At 41.7% G+C, this 26,769-nt stretch overlaps 1 protein-coding gene across 1 annotated transcript in view; it reads left to right on the forward strand.

Moving 5' to 3' along the window:
- Positions 1-26,769, forward strand: part of nrg3b (neuregulin 3b) — a 452,682-nt gene that overhangs the window by 332,791 nt on the left and 93,122 nt on the right. The window contains exon 3 of the mRNA XM_046369406.1: positions 12,046-12,119. Coding sequence (XP_046225362.1) covers positions 12,046-12,119 — 74 coding nt within the window. The remainder of the gene's footprint in view (positions 1-12,045; positions 12,120-26,769) is intronic.

Here is a 26,769-nt window from a genome sequence, read left to right on the forward strand (position 1 = left end):
GAATATTTTTTTTGAGTCCTAATTAAATGTTACAAATTAACGCGGTTAGGGAGGTATTGGTGAAGTATTAATAGTAAATTGTAATCCCTGGACAGGTGCACCGAGAAAACGCGTCTTCATAAGTTGCTGCTCGGCAGAGCCCCCCCAACGTTGTTTTTTTTACAGAAATGTTTAGCAATTGACTAGGAATGCCTTGGAGATCGACCAGTCGAATGCGATCAACCGGTTGGTGACCACTGCTCTAGAAAGTTCTGGAAGTTGAATCTCGTGCTTCTCTCTGTAGGCTGATATTTCTGCACGGGTGCGCAGTTTAGAAGGAACAAGTGAAGAAAAGGTATTTGAGACACAGCATATAACTCAAAGAAGCACTATTGATATTCCTTAAAGCACACCAGTGTTTGAGTTTCGGGCACTGATACTGCTAGTTCACCCTAGCCATCACCATCACTCTCTCATGTAAACAGTCCACACAGGGCCATCCATCAATGTCATTAGGAACATAAGTTATGCTCGGCGCTTTCCCCCAACCCACTACTGCAATAGACACATATGAATATGAACACTACCATTCAAAAGTTTGGGGTCACTTAGAAATGTCCTTGTTTGTGAAAGAAAAGCAAATTTTTTTAGTCCATTAAAATTATATCAAATCGATCAGAAATACAGTGTAGACATTGTTAATGTTGTAACTGACTATTCCAGCTGGAAACTGCAATTTTTAATGGAAAATCTACATCGGCATACAGAGGCCCATTATCAGCAACCCTCACTCCTGTGTTCCAATGGCACATTGTGTTAGCTAATCCACGTTTAGCATTTTAAAAGGCTAATTGATCATTAGAAAACCCTTTTGCAATTATGTTAGCACAGCTGAAAACTGTTGTCATGTTTAAAGAAGTAATACAACTGGCCTTCTTTAGACTAGTTGAATATCTGGAGCATCAGCATTTGTGGTTTCGATTACAGGCTCAAAATGGCCAGAAACATAAACCTTTCTTCTGGAACTCGTCAGTCTATTCTTGTTCTGAGAAATGAAGGCAATTCCATGCAAGAAATTGCCAAGAAACTGAAGATTTCATACAACGCTGTGTACTACTCCCTTCACAGAACAGATCAAACTGACCCTACACCATTCTGTATACATCTGGCCCTTCCTTGGACACAGTGTTAACTAACCTCCAAACGAGCTTCAATGCCATACAACTCTCCTTCCGTGGTCTCCAACTGCTCTTAAATGCTAGTAAAACCAAATGTATGCTTTTCAACCGTTCACTGCCCACTAGCATCACTACTCTGGACGGTTCTAACTTAGAATATGTGGACAACTACAAATACCTAGGTGTCTGGCTAGACTGTAAACTCTCCTTCCAGACTCATATTAAGCATCTCCAATCCAAAATTAAATCTAGAATCGCAATAAAGCCTACTTCATTCACACCGCCAAACATACCCTCGTAAAACTGACTATCCTACCAACTTCAGCAATGCCATTTACAAAATAGCTTCCAATACTCTACTCAGCAAACTGGATGCAAACTATCACAGTGCCTTCTGTTTTGTTACCAAAGCCCCTTATAACACCCACCACCTGTATGCTCTAGTCGGCTGGCCCTCGCTACATATTCGTCGCCAGACCCATTGGCTCCAGGTCATCTATAATTCGATGCTAGGTAAAGCTCCGCCTTATCTCGGCTCACTGGTCACGATCTCAACACCCACCCGTAGCAAGCGCTCTAGCAGGTATATTTCACTGGCCATCCCCAAAGCCAACATGTCCTTTCACCGCCTTTCTTTCCAGTTCTCTGCTGCAAATGACTGGAAGGAATTGCAGAAATCGCTGAAGCTGGAGACTTATATTTCCCTCACTAACTTTAAACATCAGCTTTCTGAGCGGCTAACCGATCGCTGCAGCTGTACATAGCCCATCTGTAATTAGCCCACCCAATCTACCTACCTCGTCCCCATATTGTTTTTATTTACTTTTCTGCCCTTTTGCACACCAGTATTTCTACTTGCACATCACCATCTGCACTTCTATCACTCCAGTGTTCATTTGCTAAATTGTAACTACCTCGCTTCTCTGGCCTATTTATTGTCTTACCTCCTCACGCCATTTGCACACACTGTATATAGACTTAATTTTTGTATATTGTGTTATTGACTGTACGCTTGTTTATTCCATGTGTAACTTTGTGTTCTTGTTTATGTCACACTGCTTTGCTTTATCTTGGCCAGGTCGCAGTTGTAAATGAGCACTTGTTATCAACTAGCTTACCTGGTTAAATAAAGGTGAAATAAATAAATCAAATAACCAGAATAGAAAGTGGAGTGGGAGGCCCCGGTGCACAACTGAGCAAGAGGACAAGTACATTAGAGTGTCTAGTTTGAGAAACAGATGCCTCACAAGTCCTCAACTGGCAGCTTCATTAAATAGTACCCGTAAAACACCAGTCTCAACGTCAAAAGTGAAGAGGCGACTCCGGGATGCTGGCCTTTTAGGCAGAGTTGCAAAGGAAAAGCCATATCTCAGACTGGCCAATAAAAATAAAAGATTAAGATGGGCAGAAAAACACAGACACTGGACAGAGGAACTCTGCCTAGAAGGCCAGCATCATGTCTACGTGATCCCGGACATTTGAAAGGTAGTGTATGTATGGCAATAAGGAAGAAGACTGGGTTTGCATCCCAAATAGCACCCTATTCCCGATATAGCACACTTCCTTTGGCCAGGACACAGGGTGCCGTTCAGGAAACAGGATGCCATTCACAACAGAATGACACTCTTACTCGCGGTTGCACAAAAAGCGCTAACAGTGAATCACACCTCAAAATATTCTAATGAGCCGCCGGCCCTACATTTTAATTATCACTAAAAGAAAATAACAATTTTCTGAACTGCAAAGGCACCCTTGAGAAACCCTATATTCCTAACGTGTACAGTCCTAGGTGACATGTGAGCCATGTATATATGAGCCAAGTATAAATGTGCTAGTATCTTCAGCTCAGTACTTGACAGATGGACCGTGTCCTAAACAGCACCCTGTTCCCTATATTGCACACATAAGGTTAGAAAAGGGGATATATTGGAATGACTGCATGGCAAGAGGGGCAGCTGATTGACTGAACATCAAGCCCTTCCATTCCCAGTCCCATTCTCCCTTCCTCTTTAACCTCCCCCTTGCTACCATAAACCTTCATCCATTTTACTCAGTTGCTAATTAATGAGCTAGTTGGTAATTAGTCTCGAAGGAGTATTCCCCATCCCTGCTCCCCATGCCCAGACAAAGAGTTATATTTCTCCCCGATTCTAGCATGTGGTGGTAAAAGCACTATAGCTTCAACAAATTGAAAATGCACTTTGTGTGATATTGTCTAGTCTGCACCACCTTGGAAATGTAATTAGCGTAATAAAAAAATCCATAAAAGTCTGTTTGCGCTAGAGACATCTGTGGTGGAAGGTGGCAGAGCTACAACGATGTTGTCAGACTAGGATATATCCCAAAAATCAGTATTTTCACGAAAACGTCTGTAGTGTCTGAACCGTTTGGGCTACATATGACCCCTCTATGGAAAGATTAAATTATCATGAACACGAGAGTGTTCTCCACTTTGCTCTACAACTCCCACAAGCATCACGGGACTTGTCGTAGTCCTTACCGCCGATATGCCAACTTCTGACTGTAGCGTCAGAACGGTTTGGGCTACACGCTAAAGACGTCTAAATACTAGGTTCAGTTTGCTCCTACCAGAACTTGGCTAGGTGTAGGTAAATGTCTGTGCCTCGCATATTCCCTTGAAAATACATTTGGTTATATTACTCTTTGTCCCTCTTGAGACGGCGTACACAACAACATACATTTACACTTTCCCAAAAAAAGTCCAGATAAATCAAGAGATCTGGCATTATTTTTGTCAATTTTGCAGAGAAGGTCATGTTCGCAGAATTTTCACATCTAGGATGTTTGGTGCAGTATCTCTCAAGTGAAAAAATGTGCATGAAAACTAGTTGTCAGTCTGCTCGAACAGACTAAATAAAACCTGCCAAACACCATAGCGAATTAAACTGTTTTGACTGGGATATGATAAACTCAATGAAGAAAAAAAAATCATTTTGCAATGGGATTGTTTTTTCTCCCTGTCAATTTGGCCAGCAACAATTTTATTTATTGGCTCATTATTTTTTTATCTACCAGAAGCCTTCAATAACCGGCAAACAGAAACCTCTCTCTCTCTCTCTCTCATAAAAATGCACACAGACACACACACATAATGATAGGAAATTGTCTTTCTGAAAAACAATTAATTTCTCTGAGCTTTTAACACAATGCACATTAGTGACATCTGCTGGTCATCAATGAATATAAATAGACGATATTCATCAAACTCCATGGCACAGTGTTTAGTCGCTGGTGTTAATAGCCTACAATCAGTTAGAATAACAGGTTTGTATTTTACATAAGGCCCAAAATAATTCCTTTAAGTTTACTATTTTTGAAAAACTGTAATTCTATGGCATTATTCAGGTTGCTTAAAACAGAAGTTTATACAATACCAAATAAAATAAAGAATTTCAACAATGGGCAGAAAGTGTGGTTTCACATAAATCTATCTCCGAATAGAGTGCCTTTAGCAGGACTCGACCCCATTTCCTGTCGTCTCTGAGTATCCCTGACTCTACCTGCTGTGCCACTGTGCAATGCAGTAATTTAAACAAATCCTAACTTGATTTCAAAGTACAGTATGGTGTCCAGTAAAGGTCGGTCTTTGGAAGCAACTTGGAATTGAAGAAAGGACCAGAACCACGGTGAAATCAGTGGTATCTCACATTTTGCAACACAGTTTGTATCAACCAAAGCTTCGGACATTATTGATCAAGTGATAATGTTACTTTGAAATGAGCATCGGTACATTGTATCAGATCAGTAGTGCTTTGAAAACTGCATCGGAGCTCCGGTATTAATCGTCCAATCACTAAACACACTAACGTACAGTCATCATCATGCACATCCTTTATCGTATTCAAGCACACAATCGACTTGCACATTCGCACAAACGCATTTGTCTACAAAGCATTGTTTGAATCTTATTGAAGGATGTCAGCTTGTTTCACAATGACACAGAGACAGAGACAGAGGGGGAGAGATAGAGACAAAACAAAAGGAGAGTGGAGATAAACAGATAGCCAGACAGACATTTGAGTTGTGACTCAGAATGCTAACGAGGCATTTCAGCATAGAGAGGGTAGGACGGTGTGACTAGAAACAGGAAAATGTGAGACGCAAATACTCTTTCATGCCTCCTGGTGCCATGATAGCGTGCTTTATGTTTGTAACAAAAGCCATCTGGTAACACCTTTTTGTATAGTCTGCTAATTTGGTCTGGAACCAGGCTATTACCATTACATTTAATTATTTGATATAAGTACCAGAGAGTGCCCATTATATCCACAATATACCAGGTAAATTTCATACCAGCCAGGTTCCTACCAATTGAAATGCCCTTTCACATTTGCATTCACGTGGAAAAACAGTCATTAAGCTTTCGTCCCAAAGCGTCTTACACAACATTGACAATGACACATATATTCAGAGTGGCTCTGCAATATGCTCTAACCCACTGAGCCATTGGATCCCCAGTTCCCACCTCAGAAGCAGGCAGACCACTGAGGTTGGACGCTTGTCTGTCAAAACAAGACTAGAAATAAGTAGATATTAGGCTCAAGGAAATTCCATCAAAGGTCAGAATCAAATCTTAGTTGAATCCAAATTATTTGTGTGGTACTTTTTGGGGTCAAAATTTTATTTGAGTTGAATCAAACAGACTGGTACGGCACTTTCTTGTACACTTTGTTCTACATTAGTCGCAAATCAATGTTTGAAGGAGAGAGAGAACGTTTTCTCAAGTATCCTTGGTGAATGGAACTAAGATGCTGCCAATGATTTTGACTGGCCGGTCTTTTTAATGCAATGATTGTGTATGTTCTATGGCTTGACTGGGAATGTTTTAAATCGAAGATTATGTATCCAAACCCATAAGCGAAAACCCATAGGAAATGTTAAAACATTTGTTTCAGTACAATCTAAATAAAACTGGAACAAATAATACAGCAGGACGTCACTGAATATGTTGATTGGGTGTCTCATTTGACGGACACAGTATACATGCAACCAACTGGTTTTCATTTTGTGGAACAAACACAATGAAAAAGAGATGGCGTTCAAATGCCTGTTGCCATGAATTTCAAACAAATAGCTCTGTCTGAGGAAAATCCTTGCAGTGTCGCTAAGCATTTGGAGTTGGTGGTGAAGTTGGACCAACGCGGTGACTGTTAACACAAAGTTTGTCTGCTGCTCTTGAGGATGAGAATAGAACAGATACAGAGCATGCTCAACTAAGTCTACAGGCCATATGGGTGCTTCTGCTGAGCTAAAGGCGAACCTGAAATATAAATGAATGGAGAGAAAAAACAGATATGCAACACATCATCCAGTGCTGTAGATTTATTTGGCACAAACTTAGGAAAGTACAAAAGTGTGTGTGTCTGTGTGTGTGTGTGTGTGTGTGTGTGTGTGTGTGTGTGTGTGTGTGTGTGTGTGTGTGTGTGTGTGTGTGTGTGTGTGTGTGTGTGTGTGTGTGTGTGTGTGTGTGTGTGTGTGTGTGTGTGTGTGTGTGTGTGTGTGTCAGCATGTGGATGACACTCAGGGAAAATAACAAACTCATTTATAAAACGGAATGTGTTGCGGTACTGAGCAACTTAGGTCATCATATGGGTGCTTGGACAAATGATCGTCTAAAATTATGAACGTGTAAAAAAGACCAGAACTCATGTCATTGAGCTGAAATAGATTTATTTGACACATTCAGCGGAGGCATAGAACCGAAACGTCTTGCTTGAGGAAAACCTAAAATCTCACAAAACTGAATCATGTGAAGTCAAGTGTCTCCTGAAGTGTCTCTCGTAGATCTAACAGCACGAGGAGACCTGGGTTCAAATAGTATTTAAAAGTGGAACTCACAGCATTTTAGCAACATGGAATGTTTTAAAATCTGTTCATATACACCCCACAGGAAGAATATGACACCTTTTTTTTCTGACAATCAGATAAATTAGATATGGTCATTTTCACGTTTTCATAAATGTATAGAATGTTTGGGAATGATGTATAGTAAGGCATTTGTGAAAATTATATAGCAATATAGAATGGGAAAGCGTCTGTTCGTTTAGATAAGTAATAGACACTGCAGTAAATAAAACCACAACAAACAAAAAACATATGTCCTGTCCAGGACGAGAGTCTATGCAGACCGGTGCACCATAGCCAATCAGAGCTACAGTAAGCCTATATGCAAATTCAGTGTATTCCGAAAGTATTCAGATCCCTTCACTTTTTACTAATTTTCTTATGTTACAGCCTTATTCTAAAATTTCTTAAATCGTTTAGGCCCTTGATCAATCTACACACAATATCCCATAATGACAAAGCAAGAACATGTTTTTTGACATTTTTGCACATTTCTAAGATGCAAAAAACAAAATATCACATATACATAAGTATTAAAAACCCTTTACTCAGTAATTTGTTGAATCACCTTTGGCAGCGATTACAGCAACTAGGGTGGGCATTCTATGTTCATTTTCTTTGTTTTGGATTTCTGTGTTTGGCCGGGTGTGGGTCTCAATCAGAGGCAGCTGTCTATCGTTGTCTCTGATTGAGAACCATACTTAGGTAGCCTTTTCCCACCTGTGTGGTGTGGGTAGTTATTTTCTGTTTAGTGTGTTTTGCACCTGATGGAGCTGTTTCGGTTGTTCTTTTGTTACTTGTTGTATTAGGTGTTCAGTTTAATAAATAACATGAACACGTTCCACGCTGCACCTTGGTCCTCAACTTCTTCCACCAACGGCCGTTACAGTTTCTCCCATTCTTCTCTGCAGATCCTCTCAAGCTCTGTCAGGTTGGATGGGGAGCATTGCTGCACGGCTATTTTCAGGTCTCTCCGCAGATGTTAGATCGGGTTCAAGTCCGGGCTCTGGCTGGGCAGCAACATTCGTTGTCCTGTTGGAAGGCGAACCTTCACCTCTGCCCGGGGTCCTGAGCACTCTGGAGCAGGTTTTCATCAAGGATCTCTTTGTACTTTGCTCTGTTCATCTTTCCCTCAATCCTGACTAGTCTCTCAGTCCCTGCAGCATCCCCACAGCGTGATACTGCCACCACCATGCTTCACTGTAGGGATGGTGCCAGGTTTCCTCCAGATGCAACGCTTGGCATTCAGGCCAAAGAGATCGATCTTGGTCTCATCAGACCAGACAATCTTGTTTGTCATGGTCTGAGAGTCGTGTAGGTGCCTTTTGGCAAACTCCAAGCGGGCTGTCATGTGCCTTTTACTGAGGAGTGGCTTACTTCTGGCCACTGTACAATAAAGGCCTAATTGGTGGAGTGCTACAGCGATGGTTATCCTTCTGATAGGTTCTCTCATCTCCACAGAGGAGCTCTTGAGCTCTGTCAGAGTGACTATCAGGTTCTTGGTCACCTCCCTGACCAAGGCCCTTCTCCACTGATTCCTCTGTTTGGCCAGGCGTCCAGCTCTAGGAAGAGTCTTTGGTAGTTCCAAAATTCTTCCATTTAGGAATGATGGATGCCACTTTTCTTGGGGACCTTCAATGCTCCAGAAATGTTTTGGTACCCTTCTCCAGATCTGCACCTCGACACAAACCTGTCTCAAATCTCAATGGACAATTCCTTCGACCTCATGGCTTGGTTTTTGTTCTGACATACACTGTCAACTGTAGGACCTTATATAGACAGGTGCCTTTCCAAATCATGTCCAATCAATTGAATTTACCACAGGTGGACTCCAATGAAGTTGTAGAAACATCTCAACGATGATCAATGGAAACAGGATGCATCTGAGCTCAATTTCAAGTCTTATAGCAAAGGGTCTGAATACTTATGTAAATAAGGTTATTGTTTTTTAATACGTTTGCAAAAATGTCTAAGAACATGTTTACACTTTGTCATTATTTGGGTATTGTGTGTAGATTGATCACAAAAACATTTAATTTAATCCATTTTAGAATAAGGCTGTAAAGTTATAAATTGTGGAAAAAGGGAAAGTGTCTGAATACTTTCCGAATGCACTGTAAGCCACTTGGCACAAGGGCCTGCCATCATTCACTTTGAACTTTACAGGCAGTAGCAACAGCGCGACTTCAGAACGCATTCACCAAAAGCCACAAAATACACCTGAATGGATTTCAGCATGCTCGTACATGCTTTTTCAGTTCTGCTCACACATATCTACAGGATTGAGGTCAGGGCTTTGTGATGGCCACTCCAATACCTTGACTTTGTTGCACCAGTCTCTCCTGGAGCAAAGCACCCCCACAACATGGGAATTCTGCCACCCCCGTGCTGCACGGTTGGGATGGTGTTTTCCGGCTTGCAAGCCTCTCCCTTTTTACTCCAAACATAACAATGGTCATTATGGAAAAATTATTCAATTATTTTTTCATCAGATCAGAGGACATTTCAACAAAAACTGCGATCTTTGTCCTCACGTGCAGTTGCAAACCATAGTCTGTCTTTTTTATTTAGGGTTTTGGAGCAGTGGCTTCTTCCTTGCTGAGTGGCCTTTCAGGTTATGTCAATATAGAACTCTTTTTACTGTGGATATAAATGCTTTTGTACCTGTTCCCACCAGCCTCTTCACAAGGTCCTTTGCTGTTGTTCTGGAATTGATTTGCACTTTTTGAACCAAAGTACGTTCCTCTCTAGGACACAGAACACGTCTCTGTCCTGATCGGTATGACGGCTACGTGGTCCCATGGTGTTTATTCTTGCATACTATTGATTGTACAGATGAACGTGGTACTTTCAGGCATTTGGAAATTGCTCCCAAGGATGAACCAGACTCATGGAGGTCTACAATTCTTTTTCTGAGGTCTTGGCTAATTTCTTTTGATTTTCCCATGATGTCAAGCAAAGAAGCACTGTGTTTGAAGGTAGGCCTTTAAACACATCCACAGGTGCACCTCCAATAGACTCAAATTATGTAAATTAGCCTAGCAGAAGCTTCTAAAGCCATGACATCATTTTCTGGAATTTTCCAAGCTGTTGAAAGGCACAGTCAACTTAGTGTATGTAAACTTGTAAACCCACTGGAATTGTGATTACAGTGAATTATTGGAATTGTTGGGAAAATGACTTGTGTCATGCACAAAGTAGATGTCCTGACCGACTTGCCAAAACTATAGATTGTTAACCTTTCTGGCGCAGGCGTTCTGCTAGCAATCCACCTCGACAACATCCGGTGAAAATGCAGAGTGCGAAATTCAAATTACAGAAATAGAAACATTTAACATTCATGAAAATACAAGTGTCATACATCAAAATAAAGCTTAACTTCTTGTTAATCCAGCCACTGTGTCAGATTTCGGAAAGGCTTTACGGCGAAAGCACACCATGCGATTATCTGAGGACAGCGCCCCGCATACAAAAGCATGAAAAACATTTTTCAACCAGGCAGGTGCGATATAATAAAAGCCTTAGCTTTGACGATCTTCTTCTGTTGGCACCCCAAAAGGTCCCAGCTACATCACAAATGGTCCTTTTATTTGATAAAGTCCTTCTTTTATAACTCCAAAAACTCAGTATAGCTTGCTTAAAAAATGAATCCCAAACGTTACCAAACGTTACCAATAAACTTCTCAAACAAGTCAAACAACGTTTATAATCAAACCTCAGCTACCCTAATACGTAAATAAATAATACAATTTAAGACGAAGAATCGTTATTGTCTTTACCGGAGATAAACAACCAAGAACCTCTCATACACACGCATGAAAACACTACAGCCAAAATGGGAGCCAAACTACAAATTCTTGCTTATGAAACTATTTCTAAAAATTATTTTAACAATTATAGAAACGTTAGAGTGTTTTCTATCCAAATCTACCAATTATATGCATATCCTAGCTTTTAGGCCTGAGTAACAGGCAGTTTACTTTGGGCACACTTTTCATCCGGATGTCAAAATACTGCCCCTTAACCCGAAGAGGTTTTAACAAGAAATGTGTGGAGTGGTTGAAAAACAAGTTTTAATGACTCCAACTTAAGTGTATGTAAACTTCAGACTTCAAACTGTATTCTGCCAACATTGCCTTACTGTACGTCATGGAATTTTGAGTCAAATAGAACCTATTTTTAAAACCTCTTATAAAGTTGGTTTTGAAGCTAATGTGCAAATTTTATATTTTTAATGATATTGTTGCCTATTTCATATCTGCAAAGTAGTTAAAACGCTGTAAGTTCACCATTAAACGCTTGATTGAGCCTGCCTGGAGTGTTTGAGCCTGCCTGGGTGTGCACATTTGGGACTATTCCATTGTTAACGTTGTGCCATATGAGCTCAATCAAGCGTAGATACTTGGAAGAAAACAAATACTTTTTGAACCCAGGTCTGGAGAGAGAGTATTTCCATCCCAGTCCTTCCAATACCTCCACTGGTACATGACATTACTGTCAGGACTGTGCTATCAGTGGGTTGCAGGCACTGCTTAGGATGGGCCAAAACGGCCCTCTTCTTTTCTCTCTCTTTCTTCCCATCCTCATTAGCATACTCGTCCTCCAATATGAGTTTACTCTCCAATATGAGTTTACTCTCCATCTCTCCCTCCAGTCTCTGAATCATTTCCCCCAAAATGTGAATCTTCTTGAATGTCTTCTTTCTCTCCTTTGTTTCCTTTGAAGATGGACATACATATGCTACACATAAACTTGTACTTGCACGTATATTCTCTTCCTCCCTCTCTAGCACTGATTTGGCAGATAGTGGCTAGTTTTCAAGAAGGTTATGCTTGCAATGATCGTGAAATGTAGTTGTTTTGCCTACTTTAGTTGAATGCAATGATTTAGTTGCTCTGGATTTGAGTGCCTGGTAAATGACTAAAATAACTCAGACTCTACCCACTCTACTCACATGCATGTTGTGAGAGGGTCTTTTTCCTCAATAGACCCTGGATATTGATCTCTGTTGTCTCTGTTGCAGGTGTAAAGAGGGTTACCACGGACTACGCTGTGACCAGTTTGTACCCAAGACGGACTCCATCTTATCTGACCCAAGTACATGTCTTCCTGTATTGATCCTGCAGAAAAGTTCAAACAAAAGACTATTAGGGAGTTATCCGTCTTCTATTTTTGATTTTATTTAACTATGCAAGTCAGGTAAGAACAAATTCTTATTTTCAATGACTAGGAACAGTTGGTTAACTGCCTCATTCAGGGCCAGAACAACAGATTTTTACCTTGGCAGCTCGGGGATTTGATCTTGCAACCTTTCAGTTACTGGCCCAATGCTCTAACCCCACTGCAGGGGGGTTGGCAGGTAGCCTGGTGGTTAGAGCAGGTTTGTGGATTGAATCCCCGAGCTGACAAGGTAAAAATGTGTAATTCTGCCCCTGTACAAGGCAATTAACCCACTGTTCCCTGGTAGGCCGTTATTGTAAATAAGAATTTGTTCTTAACTGACTTGCATAGTTAAATAAAGGTTACATTTTTAAATATACCTTATTACTCTGGTCAAGATAAATACAAACTTATTGAGCCAGGCTTCACATTATCCCCTCCAGCAAAGGAGGCATAAACTGTGTAGGCCAGAAGACACACAAATACATCAAGTCCTTGTTTAACTTTATCAAGTCAAAGAAGAGAAAGTATCCTTGAGTTTACTTTCTCTTGTTTAAAAGTACTTCTAGCATTTTAGCTTGAGGTGTGTTTGTTTACCCCTTGAGTATACTCAGTGTTGCTGCAATGTCATTGAAATTATTCCAAATCTGATATGCCAAAAATTCCAAATCTGATATGCCAAAAATATGTCATTACCTTTCTCTGGAATTATGGATATTTTCAACTACCAATATCAACATTTGATTAGTACATTAGTAAATTTGGATTCAAATGCATTTATCTTTTAAGTGGTATGAATTGCTTGAGTGTAACACGTGCAGCGTCCTTCTGTTGGAGAATTAGAATTGAGAAAGTAGATGTGGCCATCACACGAACATGAAATCAATATAAAGCTCATTACAGGTTAGTTAGTACCAAAGATTTGAACTGGTTCAGGGAACGGAACTATAACTACATTATTTGAGGAACAGAACTCGAAACTAAAGTGATCTATAGTGTTCTGCAACAGAACCGTTATTTTAAAATCAGGGGACCTGGTTAATAATGTTATTTTACGTTCCGGGCATTTTTTTCCAGTCCCACAAAAATCCTAACAAAATGCCTATGCAAAGCTCTCCCTAAGTCACTTGGAAACTTATTCCAGCATCTGCCTGCTAGCTGAACATTTTTGTTAGTGGGTGTGCGTGTAAGCGACCTGCCTCTCTCCTCTGAATAATAGGTTACTGTAGCCTAAAGGCAACATTACAAGCATGGATCAGAAATTAGGGAGAGATGTTTTTTTAATTTTTTTAATTTTATTTCACCTTTATTTAACCAGGTAGGCCAGTTGAGAACAAGTTCTCATTTGCAACTGCGACCTGGCCAAGATAAAGCATAGCAGTGTGAACAGACAACACAGAGTTACACATGGAGTAAACAATTAACAAGTCAATAACACAGTAGAAAAACAGGGGGGAGTCTATATACATTGTGTGCAAAAGGCATGAGGAGGTAGGCGAATAATTACAATTTTGCGGATTAACACTGGAGTGATAAATGATCAGATGGTCATGTACAGGTAGAGATATTGGTGTGCAAAAGAGCAGAAAAGTAAATAAATAAAAACAGTATGGGGATGAGGTAGGTGAAAATGGGTGGGCTATTTACCAATAGACTATGTACAGCTGCAGCGATCGGTTAGCTGCTCAGATAGCAGATGTTTGAAGTTGGTGAGGGAGAAAAAAGTCTCCAACTTAAGTGATTTTTGCAATTCGTTCCAGTCACAGAGTACTGGAGAGTACTGGAACGAAAGGCGACCAAATGAGGTGTTGGCTTTAGGGATGATCAGTGAGATACACCTGCTGGAGCGCGTGCTATGGATGGGTGTTGCCATCGTGACCAGTGAACTGAGATAAGGCGTAGCTTTACCTAGCATGGACTTGTAGATGACCTGGAGCCAGTGGGTCTGGCGATGAATATGTAGCGAGGGCCAGCCGACTAGAGCATACAAGTCGCAGTGGTGGGTGTTATAAGGTGCTTTAGTGACAAAACGGATGGCACTGAGATAAACTGCATCCAGTTTGCTGAGTAGAGTGTTGGAAGCAATTTTGTAGATGACATCGCCAATGTCGAGGATCGGTAGGATGGTCAGTTTCACTAGGGTAAGTTTGGAGGCGTGAGTGAAGGAGGCTTTGTTGCGGAATAGAAAGCCGACTCTTGATTTGATTTTCGATTGGAGATGTTTGATATGAGTCTGTAAGGAGAGTTTACAGTCTTGCCAGACAACTAGGTACTTATAGATGTCCACATATTCAAGGTCGGAACCATCCAGGGTGGTGATGCTGGTCAGGCGTGCGGTTGCAGGCAGCGAACGGTTGAAAAGCATGCATTTGGTTTTACTAGCGTTTAAGAGCAGTTGGAGGCCACGGAAGGAGTGTTGTATGGCATTGAAGCTCGTTTGGAGGTTAGATAGCACAGTGTCCAAGGACGGGCCGGAAGTATATAGAATGGTGTCATCTGCGTAGAGGTGGATCAGGGAATCGCCCGCAGCAAGAGCAACATCATTGATATATACAGAGAAAAGAGTCGGCCCGAGAATTGAACCCTGTGGTACCCCCATAGAGACTGCCAGAGGACCGGACAGCATGCCCTCCGATTTGACACACTGAACTCTGTCTGCAAAGTCATTGGTGAATCAGGCAAGGCAGTCATCCGAAAGACTGAGGCTACTGAGTCTGCCGATAAGAATATGGTGATTGACAGAGTCAAAAGCCTTGGCAAGGTCGATGAAGACGGCTGCACAGTATTGTCTTTTATCGATGGCGGTTATGATATCGTTTAGTACCTTGAGCATGGCTGAGGTGCACCCGTGACCGGCTCGGAAACCAGATTGCACAGCGGAGAAGGTACGGTGGGATTCGAGATGGTCAGTGACCTGTTTGTTGACTTTCGAAGACCTTAGATAGGCAGGGCAGGATGGATTTAGGTCTGTAACAGTTTGGGTCCAGGGTGTCTCCCCCCTTTGAAGAGGGGGATGACTGCGGCAGCTTTCCAATCCTTGGGGATCTCAGACGATATGAAAGAGAGGTTGAACAGGCTGGTAATAGGGGTTGCGACAATGGCAGCGGATAGTTTCAGAAATAGAGGGTCCAGATTGTCAAGCCCAGCTGATTTGTACGGGTCCAGGTTTTGCAGCTCTTTCAGAACATCTGCTATCTGGATTTGGGTAAAGGAGAACCTGGAGAGGCTTGGGCGAGTAGCTGCGGGGGGGGGGTGGAGCTGTTGGCCGAGGTTGGAGTAGCCAGGCGGAAGGCATGTCCAGCCGTTGAGAAATGCTTGTTGAAGTTTTTGATAATCATGGATTCATCGGTGGTGACCGTGTTACCTAGCCTCAGTGCAGTGGGCAGCTGGGAGGAGGTGCTCTTGTTCTCCATGGACTTCACAGTGTCCCAGAACTTTTTGGAGTTGGAGCTACAGGATGCAAACTTCTGCCTGAAGAAGCTGGCCTTAGCTTTCCTGACTGACTGCGTGTATTGGTTCCTGACTTCCCCTGAACAGTTGCATATCGCGGGGACTATTCGATGCTATTGCAGTCCGCCACAGGATGTTTTTGTGCTGGTCGAGGGCAGTCAGGTCTGGAGTGAACCAAGGGCTGTATCTGTTCTTAGTTCTGAATTTTTTGAACGGAGCATGCTTATCTAAAATGGTGAGGAAGTTACTTTAAAAAATGACCAGGCATCCTCAACTGACGGGATGAGGTCAATGTCCTTCCAGGATACACGGGCCAGGTCGATTAGAAAGGCCTGCTCACAGAAGTGTTTTAGGGAGCGTCTGACAGTGATGAGGGGTGGTCATTTGACTGCGGCTCCGTAGCGGATACAGGCAATAAGGCAGTGATCACTGAGATCCTGGTTGAAGACAGAGGAGGTGTATTTGGAGGGCCAGTTGGTCAGGATGACGTCTATGAGGGTACCCTTGTTTACAGAGTTAGGGTTGTACCTGGTGGGTTCCTTGATGATTTGTGTGAGATTGAGGGCATCTAGCTTAGATTGTAGGACTGCCGGGGTGTTAAGCATATCCCAGTTTAGGTCACCTAACAGAACAAACTCTGAAACTAGGTGGGGGGCGATCAATTCACAAATGGTGTCCAGGGCACAACTGGGAGCTGAGGGGGGTCGGTAGCAGGCGGCAACAGTGAGAGACTTATTTCTGGAGAGAGTCATTTTCAAAATTAGTAGTTTGAACTGTTTGGGTATGGACCTGGAAAGTATGACATTACTTTGCAGGCTATCTCTGCAGTAGACTGCAACTCCTCCCCCTTTAGCAGTTCTATCTTGACGGAAGATGTTATAGTTGGGTATGGAAATCTCAGAATTTTTGGTGGCCTTCCTGAGCCAGGATTCAGACACGGCAAGGACATCAGGGTTAGCAGAGTGTGCTAAAGCAGTGAGTAAAACAAACTTAGGGAGGAGGCTTCTGATGTTGACATGCATGAAACCAAGGCTTTTTCGATCACAGAAGTCAACAAGTGAGGGTGCCTGGGGACATGCAGGGCCTGGGTTTACCTCCATATCACCCGCGGAACAGAGAAGGAGTAGTATGAGGGTGCGGCTGAAGGCTATCAAAACTGGTCGCCTAGAGCATTGGGGACAGAGAATAAGAGGAGCAGGTTTCTGGACATGGTAGAATATATGCAGGGCATAATGCGCAGACAGGGGTATGGTGGGGTGCGGGTATAGCGGAGGTAAGCCCAGGCACTGGATGATGATGAGAGAGGTTGTATCTCTGGACATGCTGGTTGTAATGGGTGAGGTCACCGCATGTGTGGGAGGTGGGACAAAGGAGGTATCAGGGATATGAAGAGTGGAACTAGGGGCTCCATTGTAAACTAAAACAATGATAACTAACCTGAACAACAGTATACAAGGCATATTGACATTTGAGAGAGACATACAGCGAGGCATACAGTAATCACAGGTGTTGAATTGGGAGAGCTAGCTAAAACAGTAGGTGAGACAACAACAGCTAATCTGCTAGCACAACAACAGCAGGTAAAATGGCGTAGGCTAGGCAGGGGGGGTCGGATTAACTTCACACAGAGCCTGAGTGCGGCTAGGGCCGATAGATAAAACATAAACAAGCAGAATGGAGTACCGTGATTAATGGACAGTCCAGCATGCATCAGCTATGTAGCCAAGTGATCAGTGTCCAAGGGGCAGCGGTGGATGGGGCAGGGAAGCTGGACTGGCGAGTGTTATCCAGGTTAAAAAACGAACAATGACTAAATAGCTTGTAGCTAGTTAGCTGGTTAGCTTCTGGAGGTTCTTGAGTGTGTTCTAAAAATTTAAAATAATAGCGATTCCGTATCACATTGGGTGAGGCAGGTTACCGGAAGGTATAAACAAATTAAAAATCGAAAGAGATAGAAAGTAAATATGGGTCCAGTGAGTGTTTGGGACGCAGCGATTCAGACGGTTAGCAGGCCTGTGCTAACAAGCTAACAGTTAGTAGGCCGGGGCTAAACAAGGTAGCAGTTAGCGGACCGGGGCTAAACAATCTAGCAGTTAGCAGGCCGAATTAGCAAGCAAGGAGATAGCAAGGGCTAGAGAGTTAGCCTTTGGGGGACATTGCGATGGAGTGAGTCTGTTTATTCCTCTTCATGCGGTGACATCGATAGACCGGTCGTGGGTCCGGATATTGTAGCCCAGGAGTATGCTACGGTGGTATCACAAGGGCTTTGGCCGGGCTAGCTTCAAGCTAAGTGGGTGGAAACGCTAGCCAGGAGTAATCATCCGGGGTTGCGGTTAGCTAGATAGCTAGTTGTGAAGATCCAGCTGAAGATGTTCCGTTTGTGGTGGGAATCCGGGGATAAAAATAAATAAATAGGTCCGTTATGCTCTGGTTAGAGTCGCCTTGTTCGAACTGGCGAGAGCTTTCCGAGCTAAAGGGTAGCTGATGACCGGTTAGCTGAAGACCGCTAGCAATGTTTTGCTGACTGATAGCTGGTAGTTAGCTGGCTAGCTTCAGTCGAGGGGTTCCGGATCCGAAGTAAATATAAATACTTTAGGAAAAATAGCTACATTGGGTGAGGCGGGTTGCAGGAGAGTATTTAGAAGTTGAGGTTTAGCAAAATGTTTTAAAAGATATGCGAAGAAAAATATGTAAAAACAAACAAAAAAAGCAAAAAAACGATATATACAAAGGGACGCGACACGACAAGACGTCTTACTGCTACGCCATCTTGGGCTGAGTTTAAAAGAATGGATTAACTTTTTCAATGCTACTGTAGTTAAGGATACTATAGTTATTATGTTTCACATTGAATTTATTAACTGCAATAGGGTAAGACTTGTTTTTAATTCTAGTGCGGCTCTGCACACTCTGTTAGCTAGCTAATGTTAAACCAACTTGGAAGTTCAAAGACATTCAAAGTTCCTCCATAGAAGCCGCTCCTCTGTAGGTATAATTCTTTGGGCCTAATTCAGATAATGTAAGTCATAACAAGATGCCCAGCTCACAAAGACAAGCTTCCTCCACCCTCTCACGCCCTCCCCTCACCTGCAACATTTCTGTTTCATCTTGCACCCTACACTGTGACTGGCAGCACAGTGTGTGTGTTTGTCTTTCATTATGATTAAACCATGCTGTTACGGAAAAATACAACTTGCTCTTAACGACTTTCCTATGCAGTTTAAATCACTTACCCACTCCATAGCAAGCTGCTCTATCCGCACTGATTGGTGAAGTAATGCAATGTTGAGCTAAGTGTAACAAACATTTTGATTTCAGATGTTTAAAAAGGAACGGAAAGGAACGATATAAACTGGTACTTTGTTTTGGTTTGATCCGGTTAAGAAATTTACTTTGCTGGTCAGAACAGTGGAATGGAATGAAGAAAATAATGGTTCTGTTCAGAACTAAATTATTCACATTTTTCTTTTGTTCCAACCCCTGTTTAGAACAGTCTAAAGCAGTGGTATTTAAAGTCGCGGTAATTGCAGTGGTTTTATATATATATATATATATATATATATATATATATATATATATATATATATATTCTGTACAGTACCAGTCAAAAGTTGACACACCTACTCGTTCAAGGATTAATAGTGAAGACATAAAAACGATGAAATAACATATGGAATCATATAGAAAGTGTAAAACAAATCCAAATATATTTTATATTTATATTCTTCAAAATAGCCACCCTTTGCCTTGATGACAGCTTTGCACACTCTTGGCATTCTCTCAACCAGCTTCACCTGGAATGCTTTTCCAACTGTTTTGAAGGAGTTCCCACATATGCTGAGCAGTTGTTGGCTGCTTTTCCTTAACTCTGTGGTCCAACTCGTCCCAAACCATCTCAACTAGGTTGAGGCCGGGCCTGGAGATGTGTTGGGTCATTGTCCTATTGAAAAGCAAATTATAGTCCCACTAAGAGCAAACCAAAGGGATATCATTTTGAGTGATATTTGAACACCCTTTCAAATTAGTGTATTCGGCTACTTCAGCCACACCCATTGCTGTCAGGTCTTTAAAATTGAGCACACAGCCATGCAATCTCCATAAACAAACATTGGCAGTAGAATGGCCTTACTGAAGAGCTCAGTGACTTTCAACGTGGCACCGTCATAGCATGCCACCTTCCTATCAAGTCAGTTCATCAAATTTCTTCCCTGCTAGAGCTTCCCGGTCAACTGCAAGTGCTGTTATTGTGAAGTGGAAACATCTAGGAGCAACAACGGCTCAGCCGCAAAGTGGTAGGCTACACCAGCTCACAGAGTGGGAACGTTGAGTGCCGAAGCGCTTAAAAATCATCTATCCTCGGTTGCAACACTCACTACCAAGTTCTAAACTGCCTCTGGAAGCAACGTCAGCACAAGAACTGTTCATCGGGAGCTTCATGAAATGGGTTTCCATGGCTGAGCTACAGCATACAATGACATTCTAGATAATTCTGTGCTTCAAACGTTGTGTCTGCAGCAAGTCCCTGCAGCAATGTTCCAACATCATGTGGAAAGCCTTCCCAGAAGAGTAGAGGCTGTTATAGCAACAAAGGGGGAACAACTCTATATTAATGACCATGATTTGGGAATAAGACGCTCGACGAGCAGGTGTCCATATATATTTTGGTCATGTAGTGTAGTTTCCTTACAGACAATGAAGAATTACCAAGATGGCACCGATCCGATTGATGAGTAAGTATATTAAAATTGTGATATTGTTTGGAAATATTTACTGTGTTGATAATGCATGGGTTATTTGGTTTATTTGAAAAGAATGACGTTTTGCTGAGTTGATAATGGTATTGTCAAAGGCATGTAGGCACTACACTGTGTGCATATGGAGGTAGCCTAGTCTACAATAATAATGTCATTGGATGTGCTAGTATTTTTATTTAATTTAATAATTACATTTTAAATGAAAATATATATACATGGTGATATAGGATATATAAGCCTAGTCTATATTTGACATTGTAACTACCCCCACACCCATGCCATTGTGGACTGCGGGTAGGGGACATTCACACCCACACTGAGTTGAATGGCTACTTCATTCAGTGATAACATTATTGTCGAATAAACTTTTATTCACTGTGAGCATATGGGAGTAGCCTAGTCTACAATAATAATGTCATTGGATGTGCTAGTATATTTATTTAATTTAATAATTACATTGTAAATGTAAATATACACACATGGTGATGATATAGGATATACTGTACACTGAGTACAACATTAGGAACAACCCCCCCCCCCACACACACACACACACACACACACACACACACACACACACACACACACACACACACACACACACACACACACACACACACACACACACACACTTTTGCCCTCAATCCATTTCTCAATTGTCTCAAGGCCTAAAAATCGTTATTTAACCTCCCTCTACACTGATGAAATTGGATTTAACAGGTGACATCAATAAGAGATCATAGCATTCACCTGGTCAGTCCATGTCGTGGAAAGATCAGGTGTTCTTAATGTTTTGTATACTTAGTGCATGTTACATTGCAATACATTGCCCCTACAGGGGGGTAGAGAAAAGTGTTTCACTGGCTGTAAATATTCACACTCTCACTGAGTTGAATGGCTGTAAACATTCACACTCTCATTGAGACTACTTAATTCACTGGCTATCTCTGGGAGCATGGTAATGAAGGCTTTTCAGCTTTTGAAATGTGTTAATGTAGAATTAATTTCTAAATCTGCCTTTCTTTTAGTCAAGAACAGGTGGATGAGTCACAAGGGTACAGTGCAGTCCCCTGGAACAATTTGAGCTCTTCTTCAGTGCCGGTGTGGTCAGAACATTGAGTGACTACAGAAACAAACTGCAGACCGGAATATTGCCAATGGTGAAGAAAACAAAATAACTATCAACCCCAAAGAGTTGTTCAAGTTTATTGGGATTGTTCTGTACATCACCTAAAATGTGAATATTTTAAAAACATGGAGTTTCAAGAAATGACACCCATTTGAAGTGTAATGAGTGTGATGTGAACCCCTCTTTGTCAATGTTGAAAGGAGCTGCTCCCATCTCTGGCACATGTAGATGTGCCATAAATGGAAGTAGATGGCAAAAGAGATAGAAATATGAAGGAAAGGGTGTGAAGAAGAAAAACACTTTGATCTAAAATGAGTTTGGGGTTCCCTCTTGTGTCCCTTTTTTGTCATTACTTATGAGAAATATATACTGAACAAAAATATAAACACAACATGCAACAATTTTAAGGATTTTACTGAATCACAGTTCAAATAAGGAAATCAGTCAATTGAAATAAATGTATTATGCCCTAATCTATGGATTTCACATGACTGGGCAGGGGTGCAGCCATGGGTGCTAGGCCCACCCACTGGGGAGCCAGACTCAGCCAATCAGAATGAGTTTGTCCATACCAAAGGGATTTATTACAGCTAGAAATACTCCTCAGGTTCATCAGCTCTCCGGGTAGCTGGTCTCAAACGATCACACAGGTGAATTCACTAAAACAACATTGGAGGCAGCTTATGGTAGACACATTAACATTACATTATCTGGCAACAGCTATTGTGGACATTCCTCTGCAGTCAACATGCCAATTGCACGCTGCCTCAAAACTTGAGACATCTGTGGCATTGAGTTGTGTGACAAAATTACACAATTTAAAGTGGTATTTTATTGTTCAACGCACAAGGTGCACCTGTGTAATCATGCTGTTTAATCAGCTTCTTGATATGCCACACCTGTCAGGTGGATGGATTATCTTGGGCAATGAAGAAATGTTCACTAACAGGGATGTAAACAAATGTTTGCACAACATTTAAGAGAAATAAGCTTTTTGTGTGTATGGAGCATTTCTGGAATCTTTTATTTCAGCCATGAAACATGGGACCAACTCTTTACATGTTGTGTTTATGTTTTTGTTGAGTACATATTGCTTTCAATGCTGACTAGAATAATGCAGATTTTAAAAAAAAATCATTTTGGGTGATTTTCTTTTGTTCTGTTGAAAAATGGATGTGGGCAGTAGTCCCGAAAATGTATATAATTGTTTGTTTCATTGATATTTGTGTCCCCAAATACTTGTGCCCCCAAGTACAGATATTCTCAACACCTGGGGCAACCACAACCGGGTGTTGGATATTTTGTTAATTATGGTTTGCAGAGCTTTTCACAATAAAAAATTAAGAATATCAACATGTGTTTTCGCCTTTTTTGCCTTTATGGCACATTATCATTAATATAGGTGTCTCAAAAGTTTGTTTTGACATTTTACTTCTTGTATCTGGGCGTGGACTGAATCCATAGCCATTTAGCACTTGATTTATACAGAGCACTGTAGAAGCAAAAATGTTCATGACTTAGATCGAGGCAGAGGCAAAATACTGAGCTGACTACGCTGACTGTGCTAGGGGCAGACCCTACTAAACTGGCATCCTGGCTAACAGCCTGCTGCCTGGCCTGCGCCCTATCTCATTAGATAACATGAGAGCACCTCTCCAACTAGGATGGAGCCCGCCACTCCTCAGCAGGCCAGGCTTGGTCCTGTTTGTGGGTGAGTCCCAGAAGGAGGGCCAATTATCTACAAATGTAATCTTTTGAGAGGGGCAGAAAAAAAAATTCAACCAGCGATTGAGTTTTGGTATTTCATTAGGATCCCCATTAGCTGTTGCAAAAGCAGAATCTGATCTCCTGGGGTCCACACAAAACATGAAACATGACATAATACAGAACATTAACAGACAAGAACAGCTCAAGGACATAACTACATTTTAATTTTTTTTAAAGGTACATGTAACCTACATATCAATACATTCACACAAACTATCTAGGTCAAATAGGGGGGAAGCGTTGTGCCATGAGGTGTTGCTTTATCCAGGGTTTTTATAACCAGGTTTGCGGTTCATTTGAGCAATATGAGATGGAACATTGTTTGTTCTGGATTTGGGGACTGTGGGAAAAAAACTGGTGGCATGTCTGGTAGGGTAAGTGTGTGGCAGAGTGTGTGTGTCAGAGCCGTGTATAAGTTGACTATGCAAACAATTTGAGATTTTCAACAAATTCATATTTCTTATAAAAAGAAGAAGTGATGCAGTCAGTCTCTCCTCAACACTTAGCATTTTTTATCAGCACTCTGATTACAGTGAAGAGCAAGACGTGGGGCAGTTGTGTGAGTCTGCTGTAGAGCTCATCACTCCACCTAACTGGGAGGGAGCCAGAGATAATTACTCGATGACGACACATCTTTCTAGTTAAGTTATACGCTAAAGCTATGTTGCGCTTGGTGACCTCTGACTGTTTCATCCTAGTATCGTTGATGCCGACGTGAATAACAATATCCCTTTACTCTCTACACTCACCAGGTTTAGCCTTGGCCAGCACAATCTTTAAATTAGACTTTACGTCGGTAGCCCTGCCCCCTGGTAAACAATGTATGATGGTTGAATGATTATTTTAACTGTAAGTTTAATATTGCGGGTAATTGATTTGCCAATGACTATGGTTGTCAATTTGTCAGAGCTAATGGTGGGAGGCTTCGGCAGCTCAGAACCAGTAACGGGTGGAGGAGAGACTTGTAGCTTATGCTCTGGCTCTGACTTGTTTCGTAATTGAACGTTTCTATCACCTGAAGGAGTGACACCGGTTGAGCATGCCAACAGCAATTCTTTCCACAAGCCGTGAGAAAATTGTCCGGCTGTGGGGGCTGTGCAGGGGGGATTAACACTTCTACCTGTACTTACTGGTGGCACAGACTTGGGCTCTTGAGTGCCGCTGCGGTCTAAGGCACTGCATCTCAGTGCTTGAGGTGTCACTACAAACACCCTGGTCGAAATCCCGGCTGTATCGCTACTGGCCGTGATTGGGAGTCCCATAGGGTGGTGCACAATTGGCCCAGTGTTGTCTGAGGTTTGGCTGGTGTAGACTGTTACTGAAAATAAGAATTTGTTCTTAACTGATGTTCCTAGTTAAATAAAGGTTAAAAAAAATTGAACAGATGCTGTTTCACCCTTTCCTACACTTAAAATGCCCTTGCATAATGATTACGTCTGAAGCCAGGCTTGTAATGTGGCTATCCTCACCATAAGGCGATAGTTCTCCCGTGTATTATGAATACAGCGACTGCAATGAGAAGGCATAATGTTACTTCGCTTTTTTGGCTGGTGGTCCTGCAGATCCGTGTCCGGGGCGAAAATGTTGAATTAAAAAAGTCTAGTGAGAACAAAACTAAGACGGTGAACTTGTTAAATACAGAGTTCGATTAAATGGTTATTAAAAGGGAAAAGGAAAAGAGTTGGTAGCCAAGTAGCAACAAACAGCACAGCAGCACGGATCCTGCTGACCACAGCTACTGACCATACAACTACTGACCACAACTCCAAAACTACTGACAACAACTACTGATCACTAATGACCACAACTACTGACCAAAACTATTGACCACAACCACACATCTACTGACCACAAAATTACTGAACCACACAATTTATTACTACAACAACACTGGATAAGAGCGTCTGCTAAATGACTTAAATGTAATGTAAATGTAACACAACTACTGATCACAACTACTAACCACAACCACACAACTACTGACCACAACCACACAACTACTAACCACACAACTACTGACCACAACTGCACAACTATTAGACCATAATTACTGACCACAACTCTGGTCTGCACTAGCTCTGGTCCAGGTCTGGTCCTGGGCATAGCTAGCTAACTCTAGTTCGCACTAGCTCTGGTCTGCACTATAAATTAGAAAGCGTAGCCAGTTCAGAAGGGGAACCCGAGTGTAGTGGCATCCGCGGATATTGTACCAATTGGATTCATGCTCTAATAATACTACTACTAATAATACATTTTAGTTAGAAGAAGCCTTTCAGGGTACTCAAGGTCTTCTTACATTAAAAGTAGGCTTAAATAAAAGCAAGTGCAGTTCATAAAATCAATTGCATCAATCAAAGGACCAGACAAAGCAGGACAGATAAAATGAGGATGGAGGGGTTGGGTAGAGCATATGAACCAGGTTTAGGGGGTAGGGTTGTGAATAGGATACAGACATGGTTTAGGGTAAGGGTGTGGGTTGGGGACACACATAGGGATTCATAGGTATGCTGAGAATGGGGGCAAGGAGATAAGCAAAGGAGGAGCTGAGTTCGGCACATGCTTCCTCAATGCCGGATGTCACGCGTACGCATGAGTTGGTGTCTCTTGCTGACGTGCTGCTGTAATTAGCTGTTACTCACTATGCTTGCTGCAATGATATCCCACCACCACCCCAACCTCCAACTGTGGGTTCTGTGTTTATTCCTTCAGGGGTTTTGCTATAGCATATCGTGCTCACTGCCTGTAGTTATATTATAATCTTCATATGACGCTTCGCTCTGGCAGTGAGCTACCCTGAAGGAGCAGAGCCCTAACGCCATCTTTTATAATTTAGCATATAATACCGACAAACAATAATTGTTACTCTTGAACCGTTCAAGCTAGAGGCAGTGAACTAACTTTCACATGTTCAAGCTGTCCTATCCTATCAACCAATCAACAAATCAATCAATCAATCAACCAATTTTTAAAAAACTATAACCAGTCAATTTAAAACAAGCTAGCAAACACACCACCATTTCTTCAGTGGTCACTGTAAGCCTAAAAAGTTTATTTATAACATATAAATACAGCTAGTTATCATATCAGTAAGTCTACATACAAACCTGTTCTACATAGTTCTTGAACTACCACACAAATAATTTTAAAGAGCTGTCACCACTAGATGCACCATATTTCTAACCCCAATTAATAGCCCACAACTTTCTAATCATTACGTCATCATTCAACTAAAATGTACACTAAATTACACTTAAAATGTACAACTTAATTTACACTGAACATTTTACAAATGTAAATCGTGCATCTATTTATCTGAAATCCAAAGCATGATTGATTCAGAGTTTCTTTGACAGAATATCGCTTAGTCCTATGTCATTCTTCTTTTAGTTGTCACATGGAACAACTTGAGTTTAGACATTTTTGTGATCTAAATGACCCACAAGCCAAATTAATATGGTTGATTTAGCAATCTATGAAAGTAGGAAAA

The sequence above is a fragment of the Oncorhynchus gorbuscha genome, linkage group LG11, assembly GCF_021184085.1.
Source record: "Oncorhynchus gorbuscha isolate QuinsamMale2020 ecotype Even-year linkage group LG11, OgorEven_v1.0, whole genome shotgun sequence".
NCBI lineage: Eukaryota > Metazoa > Chordata > Actinopteri > Salmoniformes > Salmonidae > Oncorhynchus > Oncorhynchus gorbuscha.